The following is a 20,860-nucleotide window of genomic DNA, read 5'->3' as shown; positions in this document are numbered from 1 at the left end:
GTTTATCTCTTAATTAAACAGGTTTATTTGAACACGGGGGTAATAACGTAAAAGTCATCATAAAATCTAGGTTAAAATTAGGTTAAAAATTGACTTACAGGTTAACTTTTATATATAAAGATTTCCAATTTGATATAGCTAGGCTCATATCTGATTATGAATTTTACAATTTTATCTTCTATTTAATATATTGTTGTAGCAAATTGCCAACGGAAAAAAGAGAAGATAATTTTGCAGCATTGTGTTAGCATCGGAGATTATATTTTTAGAAAATACTAATAAGTGTCTTAAAGACATTTGATAAGAAATTTAAAAAAGAATTTTTATCTTGAAAGTGGTGCATTTAATACCTCTAAACTCTAAAATTGACTCTTTTTTTTATCTTCACCAACAAGTAAACTTTTATGAAAATTCACTTTTAAACCTGAAATGATTTCAACTAGGATTAGATTAGCCTTCAATATTTTCTAATATTTTCCGAACTCTTCTCTCCCATAATCAAAGCATCAACAACAAATTCAAAATGTAAAATACAGAATAGAGATGAGCCACCAACACCATAACCTGAAAAGATACCAACTTTTGACATCACATTTAACCCTATGGTAGCTAGTAGAAATAAAAAGGGTGAAAGTGGGTCCCCCATACCTGAGGCCCTTGCCCAATCGAAACTATTTTGTAGGGCAACCATTGACCAAAACGAAAGATGTAGTTGTGCTCCCACATTCCATAATCCACCGCAAAAAACCCATATTCACCATAATCGCTTCTAAGTAACTCAATTCCACCAAGTCATGTGCTTTTTTTTACAATCGACCTTAAACATTATAGGCTTCTTCTTACGCTTCTTATCATCATCAACTACCTTATTAGCGATAATAACAATGTCATCCAGAATTTGCCGACCTTTAACAAAAGTCAATTGAGATTCAGATATCACACCATTGACTACCACCTTTAACATGTTAGCCAAGACCTTAACCAACAATTTTTGCATACAACCAACCAAAGAGATAGATCGAAAATCAATTGTATTTAGAGATTTTTTAGAAATGTAAAACTAATTTTGACAAGTTTAAATATTATTGATCAAATCTTATATGGTTGAGATACATTGTGTGTTTTTATAACCCTCACATAATTTGAAAAAGAGAAATGATATTTGTACAATCAATTTATGATAATTTTTTAACAACTTTCTCTCTCATACTCACATTATACTCTTATCATTTCTCTTTCTTTTTCTCTCTCCATTATTTTTAACCAATAAAAAAAGAGAAAAAAGAAGTTGTCACAAAAATTATGAAAAACAAATGTTATAGTCTCTATACAATGTTGATACGGTTGGTGTTCAAGGTCACACGCTGTTGAGAGTTGGAACAAAGCCATCAAAGAATAGGTCAAACCCCAAAACATCTTAACCGCAGCTTCTGAAGAAATGACACCTATACTATTTTGGGCCATGTACGAAAGTGACATAACTTTTTTTCCTTGTTTTTCTACGATGTGTCCCTTTCATGTTTCCATTTTTTGGTGCAAAAGAGCTTTTCAACATAATCTCTCATAGCCATTCATTAAATAATTTTCCAACAAGCTCTCAATATAAATTTTATAAAATAACAAATATCTTCTTCATCCTACAACTTTACACGGTATGTAGTGGACTAGTGGCCAATTGGCATAACAAAATCATTAGACCTAACACAAGTGGATCAACTATGTAACAATTCCAATTCTACATGTCAAACTTACGTAATCATATGGTTAAAGACTTCCTCTAGATCTCACCCACGCAGCCACAAATGTGACACATGACAAGATCTTGTCCTAGTCATGTTAGATATTATAATTATAATTGTAATTATTCTAATAATTTAGAAATATAAATATCTAATGATTCTTCAAAGTGTACAAATAATTCAACCCCACAACTAATGGAGACATATCACATGACAAGCAACATCATACCTTGTCTTTCTCTTTTGTATTTTATTGCTAAAATTGTATAGTACAAAGAAATATAAACAAAAAAATGCAATGAAATAAGCAAATACATTTTCCCATAACATAAACTTACACTTTTCGAGAGAAATCATATACTCACTTTACTTGTTTGCGTATAATAATATTATTATTACTATTAACAATGCCCAAAATCATCAATCAATGTGATGCTTCTTCATGCTCAAGCAATATTAATTTTAATTGACAATAACACTTACTAAACCATGACATAGCTTCCTCTTTTTCTCCAACAACATTTGGTACCTACCTTGAACTTCTTTGCCTTAATTCACTTTGCTTATTAACCAAAATTACATATTATTCCTTCACTTTTTCACTTTCATTTTACCTTGATGGTTAAGCACACACTTAGTTACCGTGCCTAAACCAATATGGAATCATTAAATTTGATTTTTTTGATTTTGAGTATACTACAAGCAGTAACCACACTAGCCACAGTGCATCATTCTTTATCAATCCATTCAGCAGCAACTCTTCCTGAACTTCGGCCGCCCAACTTTCCGAACGACACACTAGATAATCCTTTGAAGCTGCTACTACCGCTGTCGTTCAAATTTCGGAGTTTTCTCGATTTGTTTATCTTTGAACAATTGATATCAACATTGTCTTGATCAGTTTCGTCGTGATTTTCAATTTTCATGACAACCATAAGTCTAACTATGTTGCTTCGACAAAATGGACAAACTGGTGGAGTTATAGAAGTAGTTGTCGGGTTCGGTTTGTTGTAGCAACAAAGGGCTAATGTGCATTGTGCACACATTTGGTGACCACAATTCTGAACTTCAATTGTGCATACCTGCTCAAAGCAGATGCAACATAATTCTGACTCACTAACCTGCATAATATCATATTCCACAATGAGAATGCTATTTCTTTTTTGGATCACATTTATAATGCAAATTTTAAACTTGGCCAAATAATCATCTTTCAGCCTTTGATTGAAACAAATGATAAATTCAGATAGCATCACAAAAATTCAAATTCAATTGCAAAACACAAGAATTTGGTGTGTATGTGTGCACGAGGACAGGAGGATTCAAATTACCTCGGAGATATTGTCATCTACACAATCTGATTGGGATGGAGACGGAAGAGGGTAAAATTTCCCCTTCAATATGTCTTTCTCCCTTTCTCTGTTTGCGTCCATCAAAGCTTGTTCTAACAAGGCTTTGGCTTCCGGATTAAGTTCGTTGATGAATTTCAGTGGAGATGGCCAAACAAGAGGTTCAGCAGATGTAGGATTTAGCAACGACGCGCATGATCCGTGTCTGTGTTTCATAGCAACCATGTATGGTATACGCCTGCATAACCGCACCAAACAACATGAAGAAAATCTAGGGATAAAATAAATGATGAGGGGGAAAAAATGCCTAATTAAATGCTACAATCCATTCAACTTAAAAACAGCAAAATCGTTAAATAAGGTAAGTTTCTCCTTAAATTTGAGAAGTTACAATAGGAAAATGCCAGATATGAGTATTAAAACAAATGATGGAATTATCATATCAAAGATTTGCCTAAAATACTTAGAAGTTTAATAACTTCAACACATTAACATAAATAATCCATATACAAACCAATAAGCCACATAAATGAAGATGAAAAATGGTTAGATATGTTAACAAATCCAAAACCAAACCATACCCAGATGAATCACGCTGAATACGATCTGCGCCCCATGCCAACAATTCACGAATGCAATCAAGAGACCCCCCTCTAGCAGCTAGATGAAGTGGAGTACTTCCAGGATAGCTGCAAATAGCAATTCATTAGTCCACAAAACAAATAGAATGCATAAGAATCAAGTCACTAACCATAGAATATTGAGAGATCAATACCCGTATCTACCGGTCGAAGCACAAACAAGAGCTCCGCTATCTAATAGAATATGCACACATTCAGGCCGTCTTTGTCGAGATGCCAAATGCAACGGCGTCGCACCCTTTCCATCTCTAACATTCACAAACCGAACAAATCCCCTACAACCAATTCAAGAACATTTAAAAAACCATAACAACATAGCATCAAAGTCAAAGTCAAAGTCAATCCAGGAAAAAAGAATTATTCTGAAAAAGAAAAAGGACAAACCAAGAAGCAGCCACATGACTAGATTGAGCAGAAGAAAGAATAGCTTTAAGGCAAGAAAAATGGCCATAATAAGCAGCATAGTGTAAACAGGTTCTTCCATTAACCGTATCAAACATCAAAACCTGAAAATTTTCATAATTTCCACAAATCAATTTTCCAAATTCATCTATGGATTAACAAATGAAACTAACAATGAAATTTTCCAAATTACATTAGCACCAGCTTCAAGTAGCTTCTCCACACATGCAATCCTTCCATGCATTGCAGCCAACATAAGAGGAGTCTGAAAAAAGGGTTAATAAAAAAGATAAAACTTTTAGCAATAAAAACAAAAACAAACATGCCAAAAAAAAAAAAAAAAACACAATGCAAAATAAGCAACATAATCAACCATTACCTGTTTTTGTCGATTTAAAACATCTGGATTAACAGATCCATGTAAAAGCCTAGACAGAATCTGAAACAAAACAAAACAAAAATGTTACAAACAGAATCTTAAACTAAACTTAGCAGAAAATAAGGAAAAAGAATTCACCTCGATCTGGCCATTAGCAGCAGCAATATGAAGAGGTGAAAAACGATCAAAGAGAGTTTTTTGATGGAAAAGAGAAGGGTCTTGTTGTAACAAAGTTGTGACAATTTGAAGGTTACCTTGTTGGACAGCAGTGAAGAGACCATGATCATTGTTACCTCTGCAACTAAGGCCTTGACCCATGTTGTCGGGGAGAGGTGAAGTGAAGTGGTTGAACTTCACCTCTGGTTTGAATGGATGAGCCACCAAGTTTGGTGAATGATATAATAATAACTTGTATGTAAATGAATGAATAAAGTTTGTAATAACTTGTAACTGTGTGTTGTGTGATATAGAAGATATTAATGTTAGTTATAGTGACAGAAAAATGTGAAATGTCTGAAGAGAGAGAGAGAGAGATGGTAGCTGACTGTGTCAGTGAATAGTGGTTGCTGTGTCTCAGAAATGACTTGGGGCATCTACTTAGATTCTGTGTTAAGCTTTGCCACGTTAGGCACCCAAATTAGATACTACGTACGTACCCCCTTGATTAATTTGAGTCATGTTTTTCATCACCAAAAAAAACTACCAAATTCAGGTTATGCTCTAAAATAATCTAAATTAATAGAGTATATTTATCTAGAATTGTCATTTCACTTTTCAAACTGCTTATAAGTTGCAAAATATGAACATTCAACAACGATTGTATGAAGATTTGAGATTGGAAGGGTCCTTATTGGATCCAAATTTTTATGTGGATTGCAAGTTCATAAGCGTCTCATAACCAACGTTCCGTATAAGCAGATGGGGTGTGGAAGTTTCGCCTACATATTCTATTTGCGGCAAAGAGGATGAAAGATGACCCGCAATCTTTGAGATTGCATCCAAACAACTCGTATTTGGCTCGGGTTAGTAAGATCTAATCAAATTACTAAAAAAATTCTTCTCTTAATTGCAGATAATGTATTTTCAAAAGAGAGATGATATTTGAACATCTATTTAATTTTGCAACAACTATTTTGACAACTCTATATATAGGTGTAATTTTGTAAAAGCAAAAGAAAAAAAAACTTCAAAACACTACGCCAATATATCATAGAGGTATTTTGACAACGAGTATTTTCTTGTTGGTTGGAAAAGTTATGGCAAAAGTGGTGTCAATATATCCTAATTCTTTTCAAAAACCTTAAAAAGAAAAAACGTTGAAGTTGACAAACTATCTTATGGAGGCATGTTGGCACCTTTCTAATTGGATGAATAAATCTATTTTTGAATAAGGATTTCAACGTTCATATGATCGGATCCAGGTGATTCTTCAAATGGCAAGCGAGATCGATAGACATGGGCATACTATTTCGATGGGAATGCAAAAATAGCATGATATCATTTATACCAACTAGAAGCATCCTCAAGGAGATTGGATAAAACTTAACTATGATGGAACTCGCAAGGTTTCAATGGATGATGTAGGTTATGGTGGTCTTTATCGAGATTCAGACAGTCGATGGTTGAAAGGATATACTCAAAGGATTGGAACCTGTGATGCGCTTCATGTAGAAATGTGTAGAATGTACATGTGGCTATAAATTGCTCGAGAACAAGGTTTTTCCCGTATTAATATTATAGTTGAGAGTGATCCCAAGCTTTTGATTGATATGGTTACTGGGAGTTTTAAGCTTAATGGATACATCATACCTTGATTTAGAGGATACAAGATCTTATTACTTGCAAAGGCACGCAATTTACACATGTTACACAGTCAAATAATTTACACATGTAGCGCAATATCTAAGTTATCGTCAAAATCAACACATGATACTAAACAAGCTTACCAAACTTATTTTTCTGCACAAAAATATATAGTATACAACAACTAACAACATTCCTCCAACTTCTCCTCCTTCCAATCATGGATCCTTTTACACCACCTCCACCCTTCACCCTAAACTACACATATTTTCCATCATCATGTAACGATTTTCAACGAACTCAAAAAGTCTTATGAATCTTTTACATAAAGGTCTCCCCTCCCACCACAGATCAAACGAAAGATATTTAATCTCATTATCCACCACTCTCACCAAATTATCATCAAACAAATTACCAACCTCTAACCTGCCCTCTTCTTACACCAAAATTACCTTTCTAACATATAGACGCTTTACCGCCCCCATCTTCCACTCAACTGAATCATATATTTTCTCAAAATCCACTTTACATCACACAAAACGAGTTATTTTCTCAATTTTTCTCGCCTCATAATGATCATATTAAAAATAAGAATCACATCTAAAATTTGCCTACTATTAACAAGAGAAAATTTAGTCTAAAAAATAACACTATCCACTACCATCTTTAATATATTGGCCAAAACCTTAGCGAACATTTTGTACATACATGCAACCAACAAAATTGATCTAAAATGAAACAAACTATGCGGGTTGACAACTTTCAGAATCATAGCAATAAAAATACAATCAGACTTGTTTTTATCAACTTTTCGTTCCTATGGAATTCAAGCAAAAGCGTATGACATCATCTTTAATTTCTTACCGAGAGTCTTTAAAAATACACAAAATAAGGGCTCGTTTGTTACGGATTAAAATAAAAGTCATTTTGACATTAAATAATTTAGAGATTATATGAAAAATCAGAATCTATTTTGCGTTTGTTTACCGTGATAAAAATCACATTTTTTAAACATATAATTTAGTTTGTTTTGATTACGATTTTTTTTTTACAAAATTACTTCAATCTTTTAAACCCTATTTTCTCTCACCTCTAAAAAAAAATCTATTTTTTGAGAAGCTGCTCTTAACAGCTTTCATTTGAAGTTGTTTTTTTTTTAAAAAAAAAACTGTAAGAAACCGAGATAAAACTCTTAAAAGTTATTATTTTTTTAAAATAAGTGATTTTTTCCTTAAAAAAGCTATAACAAACGGACTCTAAATTTAGTAATACTTTTATTTTAGTAAAGTATATAATATATTAATGCATCATAGTCAATATCTTTCTTCTTTATATATATATATATATATATATATATATATATATATATATATATATATATATATATGTTGAGGTGGAAAGAATCATTGTATTAGAGAAAGTCTTAGTTGGTTATAAACATACATAAAAATATTTAGCCACACAAACATAAGTCTTAATGGATAAGTTTTTCATTTGTATGCGTATACGCCCAAATAATTTTAATTTGGGGTTGTGACTATGTTTGAGTTGTTCATTGCTTTATTGTGTATGATGAAATTTATAGGTATCGAAGAGGAGCCGTTGGAGAGTGATAGATGGACCATTACAAACAATGCCCGCCAACGCTTGTCGTTGAAGGTTTTTCAAGTGGAAGAGGATTCGAGACAAGAGAAGAGCTGAATTTTGTCTTTGTGAGAGCGTCTTATAGAAATGAAGGATTTGGGACCATTTCAGAACATCATGTATTTTGTGTGAGGCCAAAATTTGAGGCTAACTTTTAAAATGAAGTTATCTAATACTCCCTTCATCCCAAATTATAAGCAAAAATGTAGCTAACGTCAATGGTCTTCATTCCTTCTTGTTGGATGACTTGTACTTTGAATAACGTCATTTGAAACATAAATACCTTTCCGTATTTTGTTTACTGACCGAGTCATTACATCTGAAGGGGACGTTGACAATGTCTTTATACTATTGAGGATGTTGAGTCTTACACCTCCATCTCCATGGACCATGATGAAATGCAACTCCTTACACCTGTCCACTATACCCAATCCTTCGTATACGTTCAAAATGTAGAAATATAAGGTGATTTCAATATCAATCAATATGGACCGACAAATTAATATATAGATCATATATATTTAATATAAATTATTTTGATTTTTTTATCAGAGGGTTGAGATATCTTTCAAATGGCAGACTACATGAATTGAATCCGGTTCTTTTTTTTGGGAAAATTATGTTGTCAAATCTTCTAACACCAAGTTGGTGGAAAAAGTTATGGTGCATAAGCCATTTTCTTATGCACCGTATATAAACACTTCACAACCATTGAATTTACATAAGAAAAGGTAGTATAAAAACAACTTCAAACAAAAAAAAGTCATAAACAAGACTCTTTCTCTCTCTAAGTCTGAAACTTAGAGAGAGATGCTCTGCAAAAGAGTTTCTTCTCCGACCTCCTCTTCAAGCGCCGGCGCGGTGGCTGCCGACCCAACAGGGCGGCGACGCCGCGTCGGAGATAGCAAAAACCTCCGTTTTCAAAAAAAATAATCAAGAATCCGACATCCATTTTCTTTTTAAACTCAAATCCACCTTTAAAATTTTCGAAAAGCAAACACATTAGCCTAGATCTAGTTTCAAAGATTCGAAAAGAAAAAAAAAAGGACACAGAAGAGAAGAATTCAAAATTGATAGAAGAGAAGAGAAGAATTCGAAATTTGTAGTGTGTTATGATTCTGATGATTGTTTGCTGGAAAAGTGTTTGATGGATTTGTAGTGAAAGCTCAAAAAATGAATTGCTGAAACCATTCCCACAGCAAAAATTTCTGGAAACCATTCCCACAGCAAAATGGTTTTGGAGTACAACACACAGAAACCATTTCCACATCAAAATGGTTTTGAAGTACAACTCACATAAACCATTTCTTTCCTCCTCCTCTAATTGTGTCAGTCCAAAACTGAATGATGTCAATGGCTCTAGGTCCTTAGTTTTTTTCACCTGCTGGAAACCATTAAGTACATCTAATGGTTTTGGAGTACAACTCACATAAACCATTTCCACAGCAAAACGGTTTTGGCATAATTTTATACAAAACATACTATAATAAAGACATTTGTGACTGTCATTGAACCAAATCAATACTCTGAAATCATTATTGAACTAAAATGATGATTTCCACGATTGTAGTGTTGTTTCGTTTGGTTTCGCTTGGAGGTGTAAGGAAACAATTATATTTCAAATGGAATTTATGCACGGTGCATAAGGATTTCCTTATGCACCATAACCACTCCCCAAGTTGGTAATAAAATTTTAAATTGAATACATATTTTTCAATAAAAGAAATCCATTTTTAGCATCCTAATTAATTAGCGTTAGAACACTTCTTCGCATGCGTTTATCATGACTCATTTTTCATGAAAATCGGAGGGCTATCAACCAAAAAGAACACTTGGTAGTATAACTATTAATAAATCTTATTGCAATATATTGAGTGACAAATAATGATATGATTTATTATACAAGTTGTATTTTTTGTTAACGTTTCGATACTCATGAAAAAAAGACCCTAATAAGTAATAGTTCGATCAGAAGATAAGTAAAGTTCAACAATGAATTGTTCAATTCAAAAATTAAACTCAGATTTTCTGAGTAAATCATTATTGGTGAAGTTTAATAACTATTTGAGTTCAATTATTTGATTAATTGTCTTCTTTCAATTGAAATATTAAATTTTACATTAATAAATTTTATAATAATAACTATATTTAATCCACGGTGATCTATTTTGTCTATTTTTTCTATTTTCTAGTTAAAATACCTTTATCTTGGATAAAAAAAATTGCATATATACATTATTTATTAAATAAATCTAAAATGTGAATTTTTACATATCCTCGTGTACATGTTTGATTCCTCTTAAACTAACGGCGCTTTCATTTATTTTTTTGTTCTAGAGTATACCGACATCTTAATATTATTTTGATCAAACAGTGACCAAAATATCAAAATCAAAATGGTATTGCATTTCTAATCCTCCACACATTCCAAAAGTGGACGCAACTAAACGGTTAACCACCAGCCTTAATTAACTACAAAACTCACAATCATTTGAAAACCCAAAAAACAACTTTAAGGAGCCATAATATAATAGTATGTAGTAGTCGACAACAGTGACCATTCCTTCCATAAGTCATGAGTTGCTTGCTGTAGAAACCAACAAGTTTATATTTATTTATATTTTCAATTTTTTTTGTTAAGTAGTCAAATGACTAGGATAACATGTATATCAAAAAGTTTAAATTGTATCTTCCTATATATCAATGTTCATAGAGCTACCACCCGAGCTACATTTTTCAATTCTAATTAGATAAATATAGATCCATCAAAAAAAATTATATATAGATAGATATAACAATAATCATTTATTAAATGTATGGATGAGTCATACGACATGGGCTCACAACGTTTTTCTTTTAAGGGAAAGGAAAGTTTTTCATTCATTTTTGAAACATAAAGAAATTTCTCATAAGTTTCCACGAACCGTACTCAAGTGTCACTCATTCTCTAGTAGTAGTTAAATGCCGTTCGATATAACCGATTTAAAAAAATTTCCCAAACTGCAGTTAACGGGAGTATTTTGCTATTTTTGGGGTGGCTGGGAGAAAAAATGAAAGCCTAAATAGCAATTTTCTAATTTATGAGCCACACACAAAGCAGTCAAGCTGTCAACCCTTAAGATTGGGATCTTGGCCCAAGAGTCTAACATTCAATTCTTATCAATAACATTTTGCAAATTACTTTTCACACCCTTCAGGTTATTAAAACACCACTTTTTAAAGTATATCCTACACTTTTCAGGATAGCCCGTGCGTATTTTTCTATATTTTTACATTAACTTTTTTTTTTTGGTAGGGTATACATTTATATCAACTACTCAAAGTATAATAGAATCCGTTTATTTTGTGAAAATACATTTAACTTTTGAAGTGAGTATCCTTAAAAAAAAACTTTTAAATTGAATAAAGCAAAAAATAATGCAAGTATGTTATTTACTTATTTTATCTCTTTATCCATGATACTCACTATTAAAGTCTATTTTCTTCTTCTTCTTCTTTTTTAAGTATAATAAAGTCTATTTTCTTCTAGTTTACAAACAAATGTTTAAAAACAAAATAGAAAATATTTTCACAAAGTAAACTAACCCTAACAATTCAACCATTCATATTTTGAATTTCACAATATAACATTTTCAGAAAGTAAGCCGACCCTAACATTTTTAAAAATTAAATTTAAGAACTGATATAATATATTTTCATATTTAAATTTCAGAATATCAAAAAGTTAGTTGTATATGGTTAGTTCTGAAAGCTATTTGTTTTGTTGATTCCAAACTTAAATATTCTAGAAACAATGGTTACATGATTCACTCTATCTCATGAAACATGTTTTGAAAGATGTTATCTAACCATTAGGGTTATATATTGGATCTAATTCATCCATACATAACATGTTGTGTAACGATGATTTATGCCTAATTTGAAACTTTAATTTGGTATCAGAACATGTGGACTCGAGCTATCCACCATTTAAATTTATGCACCTAACTCAATAGTCTTTAACATAATAGGTGCATTGAAATGAGTCAAATTCCACATAGAATAAAGATAATGTATGAAATCAATTTATAAAGAGTAACACCCCTTACATCATAAGTCGGATTTCTAAGAATGATTTAACCTTATAACGTGCAAATCTAACACTCATGGTATCAACATTTTCTTTCAATCAATTTTTGTATCAATCTTTCTGTCAAATTTCTTTTTTTTTTTCCTTTGTTGGACTTTATCATGCTTCTCAACATAGTATGAGAATCTATCCAAGATGTATTGAGCATTCTACTATTAGAAAATCATTAGGCATCAATATATTTTATTTGGCCGTTAAAAAAAAAAAAGACTCGTTGAATTTAGCGCCATCATAATTAGGCATCTTTTTTTCTACAAATTCAAATTTAAACTTTTTTAAATGACAAAAAAAATTAGATATTAAATGAAAAACGCTAGTAGTTAGTTGTTAGATTAATATTTATTCTTTTGTTCGATTTTGAACTCAAGACCTATAACCAGTGACGAATCCAAAAAATTTAATAACTGAGGTCAAAGTTATATCATAAAAATTTATATAAAACTATATAAACGTGTAAGCGTGTAAAAATTATATATGTTATGTTTATAATTGCTTTAAAATGTTGATTTTTTAAATGTTTTTTCCAAATATAGTAGAGTATAATAAATATAACCCTAATTAATTATTATTTTTCAACCACCAACAACAAACAGAGAGCCTTTTTCAACAATTATAATAATAGTTTAGAATATCATAGCAGTTTTACGGTTTGTTATCGATATGTTGTAAGAGAATTGGTTAAAGATTTCATAAAAGAAAATTTTATCTTAAAATTAAGTGTTATTTTCATCGATATAATAATTACAAACCTTTTATAAAAAAAATTACTTCTTTTAATTCTAAACGAGTGCTCTTAATTAAAACACTCATTAGAATCCTTTTTAGTTTGGGTATCGGCTAGCCATGCTTTGGTTTTTGATTGTTTCTGTTTGACTCTTTGTTCTTTTTGAGTGGTTTCTTTATTGTAACACCCCCAATATTTTTAACTATCAATTTTATTATTTTATTAATTGGTCATTTATTTGATAATTTATTTTAAGTTTATTATTATTCATTAATATTTTCATATATTTAATTGATAATATTTGACGTGACCTAGCCTTCTCTGTTTTACTTCAATTTGGTCATCACTTAGTCACTCCTTGAATTATTCCACCAATATTTATTGGCCTGTATACACGTGTAATTGGAGGTTGAGAGAAACATGCATAATTGATTTTAACTTGGCTGCATAAGGATTAACCTTTGATGCCTCTTGAACTAATAGAACAGTTACCTAGATTGAGTGCATGATATCTCTCTCTTCCCCATTATCTTTCACGGTACCTCTTAGTGGCCTTTTGTATTGTGTGCATACTAAAATCCCTTCATATACGGTTGGTCCCTTTCTAAAGAAGTAGAACACTTCACTTTGTTTCTCCATGAGAATACATTAACAAACCTGAGAAAACCACGTTCCTTGCCATTCATTACATTATTTCATGATGATGATATTTGTATTGGATTACCTTGTGTTTCATACAATTGCATAACGATATTCAAAGTCCATCAATCAATTTCTATTCTGGTGAGTCCTTGCACACATATGTTTCTAATTTATCTCTTGTTTCACTTCATGAAAATTCTGATTTAAGTCATTTTCGTTTTCCTCAAACCAGTCAGCGTAGAACTGCGACTACGCCTTCGTTTTCAACCGTCCATCCGTCAAATAATTCTTGGAGTGAGAGAAAACGTGTCTTAACCGTAGTTGTGAGTTTGAGGTTGTTTAGAGTTCGCCTAGGAAGAAAAGCTCTCTAGGTAAGGGCTTTTTCCCATACGTCCATACTAAGTGTTAGAGATGTGTCATTAAATAGTGGTAGAAAGAAAAATAATTAAAATGTATTTTTATGGTAAAAATTATTCTTACTTATGTTTTATATGAAAGTTGTGTATGTGGATGTGATGTGAACTGGTATGTTTTATATTATTATGCTTGATATGTTCTTGTGATGTAGGGAAAGGGATGTTAGATTTTTGATAAATTAGAAAAAGGAAAAAAAATGGAAATGTGAGTTTTATGAAAATGATATAAATTTTAGAAATAATGATATTATGATTATGATACGGTACTTAAAATCTTTCTTAAAAGAATTAATAGAAGTCTAAATTTAAGTATATGTGTGGCTAATCATTGTTTAGAGAAAATATACCACAGTCTTATTATTTATCATTTACGGCCATCCTATTCATACCTGGGAGACACTTTTGTAGGATTTGGCAGCTAGATAGTCACATAGCTATATTTGGTGATATTGTGTTTTCCTATGTTGAATGCTTGTGCAGCTAAGTTTGATGGACTATAAAATTGGTGCTTGCTTATTATTCATGAAATATGTGTGTCTATGACTTGTTATATGAAATTTGATTCTCTTTTATGTGTGGGTATATGATCATGGATGTTGCATGTAAAATTTGAGATTGTTATCGAACAGAAATAATAATAAGAGAAATAAGCTTTTTATGAAAGATTTTTTTTGTCGTGTGCATGATGTGGTATTATTTTCTGTGTGGTTGTCTAAGTTGTGGGGATTGCATATATTTTTATTCTCATAATATGTGCATTTTTGGTGTGCCTTAGTGGTGCCTTAGTGGCGGGTTTTAGTCTTCATTTTCATGACCATGCATGGCATATGCACCTGTGTGGTGCCTTAGTGGCGGGAATTGCAATTATATTCTCTGTGGATGCCTTAGTGGCGGAAATTGCAATTATATTCTTTGCGGATGCCTTAGTGGCGGGCATTATATCCGGATCATGTAGTATCTAAGAGCATGCATTTTACACATCATTGCATTGGGTCTGTTATACATCTGTGTGTTGATAAGTGATTAAATTTTTATATATACAAAAGAAATGTGTATGAACTTTACCTTAAAGACTTAAATGTATTTTTATTATTTCTTTTTTATTGATAAGTTTTGATATTATCTACTTTATGACTTTGTTTATGGTGCTTTTGAGTATGAACCAATTTGGATAAGGAAATTGACCCTTACACTAATATTTTAGGTACGAAAGAAAAGATGGTCCATGCTTTGAAGTTTTTTGCTTGAAGTGCGTATGGGGGACAAATTAGGTTTTTTATCGAATTGTAAATTTTAAAGGATATTTATTTTAGGAATTTTTATTAAATTATGTTAAGAATTTTGTATAGATTTTACTAAGAATGTATTATTGATGATAAAAAGAAAATAGTAGTAATTTTTGAAAATGAGAATGAATTAGGCGTAATGTCTTGGATCAAAATCCGGGGCGTCACATTTAGCATACCTTGTGCTAAGGACCGACTCAATGTTTGTTAATATATATAATCCATTTTTGATTCTTCAAATAAAAAGGATCCTTTTTAGTTTTGTTATTTTTTGTATTGTTATGAATGAACTATGTGAGGACAATAATATCAAATAAGTGGGATCAAACCCCATAAATATCTAATTTTAGGTTAAAAATACAATAAGTAAGTGGAGGCAAGTAGGATCGACCGACCTCAATGTCCCCACATTGACTCCATTTGAGTTACCAAACCTTAAATATAAACAATGTAATTTATTTATATAGTCTATCAACATTGAGATTTTAACTTCAAACTCAAATCACAATACGAGGGCGGGAGATTCTAGCATATGTACCATTTGTAACTTTTGGTTGGTTCCATTATTTGAGTTTGAATTTTAGACTAGAGAAGAAAGCCACTAATCAAGTTATAAAAAGCTTTTTATTGTCAAAAAAGAAGTACAAAGCACTTTTGATTAAAAAAGATGTCAAATAATGTTAAATTACTCAGATAGTTCTCCTAAACGAAAATTTAACTTTTTAAATTAAACAGGAAAAACAATTTTATTCTATATATGTATGTTAAGGTTTCCATAGGTGACCCAATAACTTAGTATTCTGAGTTCCATGACCAGTCCAAATCTATAAAACTGGTGATGGATAAGTGAGGTCCCACGCATATACACGTTATTTACGTGAAAAGAAAAAGTAGAAAAAAATAGAAGATGCAAATAAGGGCAAAGAAAGCAAATCTAACGGTTCATATCACGCTTATCCAAATAATCAACGGTCAGCAGCAGTTATACATAAAGCAAATCCAATGCCATTTCATTTCACGAAGCATTATTATTTTGCATGAATTTTTGAGCCCTAGTAGATTCATAATTCGTACCATAACATCTTCAAATTTAACCCACACATTTCTCTTTACTTCTTTAGTTATTTTCCTTCATAACCCTCAAAACGTTTTTTTGCAATCACAAACCGACATTTTTGGAATGAAAGGGCAACCCATGTTACAACCTACGTGATGACGACACAGACATGAAGATAGCTTTTGTCTGAAATATATCGGTCTCTGCTGCTCATGTTGTTACTTGCTTTATTCGTTCTTTAAAGCCAACATTGGTTCTTACAAAAGTTATATATATCTTCCATATTGCTTTTCCTTTTTTTCATTAGCTAATAGTTTTGTTTATTGATTAAATTAATACTATAGTTTGTAATAATTATTGAGTTGTATATGATCTGTTGCTTGATTAACTTTGAAACACAAAAGCTACTCGGAATAAGAGGCATAGAGGAATAAACTCGATCAATGACAAATTGCCACAACAAAAAGGTCGATCATACACATATTTTGACCAGCTACTCTTTTACTTTTCTTTTGAAGTGTATGATAGTATAATAATAAGGGACTTAAAAGGATTTTATGGCTCTGATTGACAAAGCAAATTTTTAGAGCTAGTAGATATACTGCCTATAGTTTATAAACCCGTTTAACTAGAATAAACTCATTTGTTAACATTTTTTTCTCATGAGTTTATAAGATTTTTTCTAGCGTATAATTTTTTGACAAGCTACTTTAACTAGTTTATAACTTATGGTCTTAATTGAAAAATAAATAAAAAATTCGTTTTGTGATTGAACATTTTTTTTATTAAACACTATAATTTCAATTTATTAGCTTATTTGCTGCTAGTTATAAGCTAGTTTTTTTTTTTTTTTTTTTGTGGTCAAGATAAGCTAGTTTATTATGCTATCAACAATAAATTCATCTGTTATCATTTTCTTATTAAATAAAGCTTATATATCCAATTGTATTTTTTTCCTTTTTAAAGATAAACTAATAGTATTATTATAAGAGTATCAGATGTCAACATTTTTTATCAAACAAACCTTATATATCAATCCAATTGTAATTTTTCATTTTTTTTAAGGTAAACTAATAGTATTAATATAATTAATAAAATATATAAAAAATATTTAATAGTATGAATTAAGAAATATATTTACAGATAAAAATTCTAAGAAAATGCTACAAGCTTCTTACGTAGTAAGTAGTAGTACCAATGTTCGTATCTAGTCATTTCTTCAGAAAAGTTCTACTCTTCAAGAACTAATGAATAAAATGTTGTTAATCTCTATCTTTCCCTTCCATTAAGTCATTAACTAACACTCATCCCTAGTGCATATATACATATCTAGGTTAAAACGGTTAACTAGAATTTTCAAACCTAGAGTTGATTCGGATAAAAACTTGCCAACACAAATCTGCTAAAAGTACAATGATTTGAGCTTTCTTGGAATTCCAACCTTACCGGTCTGTATTTTATTTTGAGGACAAGTAAAAAAGAACTACCTGTGAACATTAAATCACTGTCACTCTCAAGTTTCCAAGAACCTCTTTGACGAAATTAAGAATCACATATAGTACGAAGTAACCTAGCCAAATTCTTTGTCTGGATGCAAAACCCCCCAATGTATATGGAGCAGAAAAAGAAAATAAAACAGAAAGAAATTGAAGAAGAAACTTACCTTACTATGCATATTTTGAATATTATTTAGATTATCTCAACTATATGGAATAATATCTAGCTATATGCAAAAGATCTAATTTAATTTGCGGGTTTGCATGATGAGTATTACTTCATTTCTAAAACTTAGTAAAAAAAAAATTCATTTCTATAAAATTAAGATAATATTATAAACTTGTAAATATAGAGGCACTGCATGTGAGAGATTTACAAAAAAAATAAAAAATCTGACAAACATGTCCACAGAATCTTACTAGCTTATTGCCGTACGTGACCAAAACCGTTGCATAAGTGTAAGTAAATATAGGAGAAAATGATGTACCCAAATAATATTGATATCATAACATTTCTGAAAGCAATCACATAATAGTTGATGATTACTACAAGCACACATTGTTATACAACTTAAAGAAAGTTCATATAGAACACACCATAAACTCACACAATACATAAACATAAACAATTAATCAATGACAATGACAATGAAAATATACAAGAACAAAAAACCAAATACTACCATGCCTGTGTTAATTTCTTTTAACACTAAGCCTTGATTTTCGCCATTCGAAGATAGTGCAACTTGTAAAACTTCATTTTTTGTCTGATCCATCAAAGATGATGCCCTGGATTTGATAACTGATGATAAGCAAAGAGTTACAACAGAGATGATGGAAAATTCGACCACAGATATTACTAGAAAAATTGAATTAGTAACAAAAAAATTAGAAAGAAAAAATACATGAAATTCACCTCTAATTTCATCTCTAAGTATAAGTTAGAGGTGTAAAAATTAGAGATCAATTTAAATATTTTTTTTCATCTCTAATTACTGCCAATAATTCAACTTTTTCTAGCAGTGCAAACGATGAAAGTTATAACAGACGACTAGCCGAAGAAGATGCAAGACCATGAAAATCATTCCATGAATTATTGTAATGGTTGTTATTCTCTGACATATTCATTGGAGATCTAAGAAGATTAAAACCTCCGTTGTGTTCCGATTTAACCGATGCAGGCATCAAAGTAGTAACCCTAGAAGTAGTTGTTGGTTCAACAATTTCACTTTGAAATGGGAAAGAAACATTTGAAGTACTTGAATCAAAGCCATTATTCATGAAAGGAAACTGCTGAAATCTCCACTGATCGACAACTCCTCCTTCTCCTCCACCAGTAGTTGAACTATAATCACCAATTTGAAACATATTTCCAACACCGAACCGGTTCAGATTCTGAAGAGATGTCATGTAATTAGGTCTATTAGTTGGGTGTAAGAATTCACCAAGAGGAGTTGAAGTTGAATGGATTGCACTTGCACTTGTTGAATAATCTTTGTCATTACTATTTGATATTGGAGATTTGGAGGGAGTAGAAGAGGTGTTACTCTTTTTGGTCTTTTTGCTTCTACGACACCCTCCACCAACAGGAACATTTCTTAATGCACCCCCTCTTGTCCAATAACGCCTACATGTCTTGCAAAAGTGTCTTGGTTGAGACAAGTTATAGTTGTTGTAGTAACAAAATTTTGTATTGGTTGATTCGCAACGAGGACACTTCAAATTTGTCTCTGAAGGTGGTGGTAACTTAGCTTGGTGAGTTTGAACCTGACCTGTATGAACTTCATGAGCTGCCTGAGCTTGAGCTTGATCCGGTATCGAACCAGGCCTGATAATTGAGCCTGCACCATGTACCTGTGATGAGGATAGTGGTGGAAGTAACTGATGTTGATTAGGTTGCTGCAAAACATATGTATAATGAAATTCATATATAGATATATCACAAGGTTACAAGAAAGGGAAAAAGATGAAATTATTCTTGAGTTGTAATGAAAAAAATCTGCAAGTATATTCAAGAAGATATTATTATTACAAAGGAATAGGAATAAATAAATTCACTCTTTAGTGAAAGAAAAAAAAAGAAAAAACTTACTTGCTGCCAATTGAGAGGATCTAAATAAGATGGAATAGAAGAGAAAACCATGGTGTTTCAATCCTTTAGCGTTTTTATTTTTTTTTGTCTTTAATAAAGTTTGATGGGCTCTTTAGGGAGATGGTGGAGAATCACACTATAGTGGAATAGCAGAGCTAAGAAAGTAATAAAGCATTAAAGTGGAGATGGGAGGAAGGAGGAAAGCAAGAAGAGGCTTTATCTTGTTTTTCTTTGTGGTTATTCTCATTATTCTTTTTGTTTTATTATATTTTTAGGGTTTTAAGTGGACGAAGTATCTTAACCTATAAGCATCTTCTTTTGACGCGTCGTTGGCCTTAAAATTTGTTCATAAAAAAGGATAGTGGCTCCCATGCACGGAACGGTGTCGTATACGTAGCAAAATTGCAGCTGCTAGGAAATCGTTAGAGCATCTTCAATGGTTCAATTTAGCATTAATCACTTAAGTGAGTTCCATTATTTTCCATCACATTAAAACAACTTTTTTTTTTCTAATTTTTTTAACAACAAAGAAATCGCGAATAATAATAAAATGAATATTCAAACATATTAATGTCAATCACTTCAAAAACTTAGAGAGTCCGCCTTGCATGATAATCACCGTGCATCTTGAGCCATCTACAAACCTCGTACCAAACAAAGAAAGAGAATTGCCTTGTAATAAACAAATGGTAATTGGTTTATTTAAATCCATAACCAAAAAATAAATAAAAATATGTATCCCAAATATATATCTCCAATGACCCTCCTCCAATACAAGTGGGAGGTGGATCATGTCTTGTGTTTGGGCCGTTAGTTATTTGTCATGTTAGTCGATTTAGTTTTATGTCTATGATTGTTTCGGTGAAGGGCTAATGTGTATTATTTTTTCTTTAGTGTGTTGCTCTCTCTTGATGTTGTGTTGACTTTTATATATATATATAGAGAGAGAGAGATGCGTAAAAATTGATTAGTTGGGTGAAGTTCTTCTTTGTTGATTTTTTTTCTTCTTTAGCTTTGTTTCTCTTTGTTGTTGTAGTTTTTGCCTTGTTTTCTTTTTACCT

The 20,860-nt window shown here is 31.4% G+C and overlaps 2 protein-coding genes across 4 annotated transcripts; both read right to left on the bottom strand.

Moving 5' to 3' along the window:
• Positions 1-1,943: 1,943 nt before the first annotated feature.
• LOC25487872 (putative E3 ubiquitin-protein ligase XBAT31) lies at positions 1,944-5,143 on the bottom strand. Of its 2 annotated transcripts, XM_024776761.2 has the most exons (9): positions 4,765-5,143; positions 4,649-4,654; positions 4,511-4,570; positions 4,325-4,396; positions 4,114-4,235; positions 3,864-4,004; positions 3,670-3,777; positions 3,071-3,326; positions 1,944-2,860 (listed from the first exon to the last, which is right to left on the bottom strand). In XM_024776761.2, the coding sequence occupies exons 1-9, from the start codon at positions 4,795-4,797 to the stop codon at positions 2,468-2,470; spliced, it is 1,191 nt and encodes a 396-aa protein (XP_024632529.1). In that variant the 5' UTR covers positions 4,798-5,143; the 3' UTR covers positions 1,944-2,467. The 2 variants fall into 2 exon arrangements, with proteins under 2 accessions (XP_024632529.1, XP_013465385.1); XM_013609931.3 differs by having other exon boundaries at positions 4,649-5,142.
• Positions 5,144-18,177: 13,034 nt separating this feature from the next.
• Positions 18,178-20,048, bottom strand: LOC25487871 (dof zinc finger protein DOF2.4). Of its 2 annotated transcripts, none has more exons than XM_013609929.3 (2): positions 19,800-20,048; positions 18,178-19,561 (listed from the first exon to the last, which is right to left on the bottom strand). In XM_013609929.3, exons 1-2 carry the CDS (start codon positions 19,848-19,850, stop codon positions 18,746-18,748), a joined length of 867 nt encoding a protein of 288 aa, XP_013465383.1. In that variant the 5' UTR covers positions 19,851-20,048; the 3' UTR covers positions 18,178-18,745. The 2 variants fall into 2 exon arrangements, with proteins under 2 accessions (XP_013465383.1, XP_013465384.1); XM_013609930.3 differs by having other exon boundaries at positions 18,191-19,606; positions 19,800-20,046.
• Positions 20,049-20,860: the final 812 nt, after the last annotated feature.

Source organism: Medicago truncatula, chromosome 2 (genome assembly GCF_003473485.1).
Source record: "Medicago truncatula cultivar Jemalong A17 chromosome 2, MtrunA17r5.0-ANR, whole genome shotgun sequence".
NCBI lineage: Eukaryota > Viridiplantae > Streptophyta > Magnoliopsida > Fabales > Fabaceae > Medicago > Medicago truncatula.
The sequence above is the reverse complement of the archived record's forward strand: the minus strand, read 5'-3'. Positions and strand labels throughout refer to the sequence as shown.

What these genes read in the sequence shown, in the direction of transcription:
- LOC25487872 (XM_013609931.3), bottom strand. Translation starts at nt 4,828, where the DNA reads ATGGGTCAAGGCCTTAGTTGCAGAGGTAACAATGATCATGGTCTCTTC. An exon ending in GCTTCGACCGGTAGATACGG is followed by an intron (nt 3,778 to 3,863) that starts GTATTGATCTCT and finishes TGCTATTTGCAG; the next exon opens with CTATCCTGGAAGTACTCCAC. An exon ending in TAGATGACAATATCTCCGAG is followed by an intron (nt 2,861 to 3,070) that starts GTAATTTGAATC and finishes GATATTATGCAG; the next exon opens with GTTAGTGAGTCAGAATTATG.
- LOC25487871 (XM_013609930.3), bottom strand. Translation starts at nt 19,850, where the DNA reads ATGGTTTTCTCTTCTATTCCATCTTATTTAGATCCTCTCAATTGGCAG. An exon ending in ATCCTCTCAATTGGCAGCAA is followed by an intron (nt 19,607 to 19,799) that starts GTAAGTTTTTTC and finishes TATGTTTTGCAG; the next exon opens with CAACCTAATCAACATCAGTT.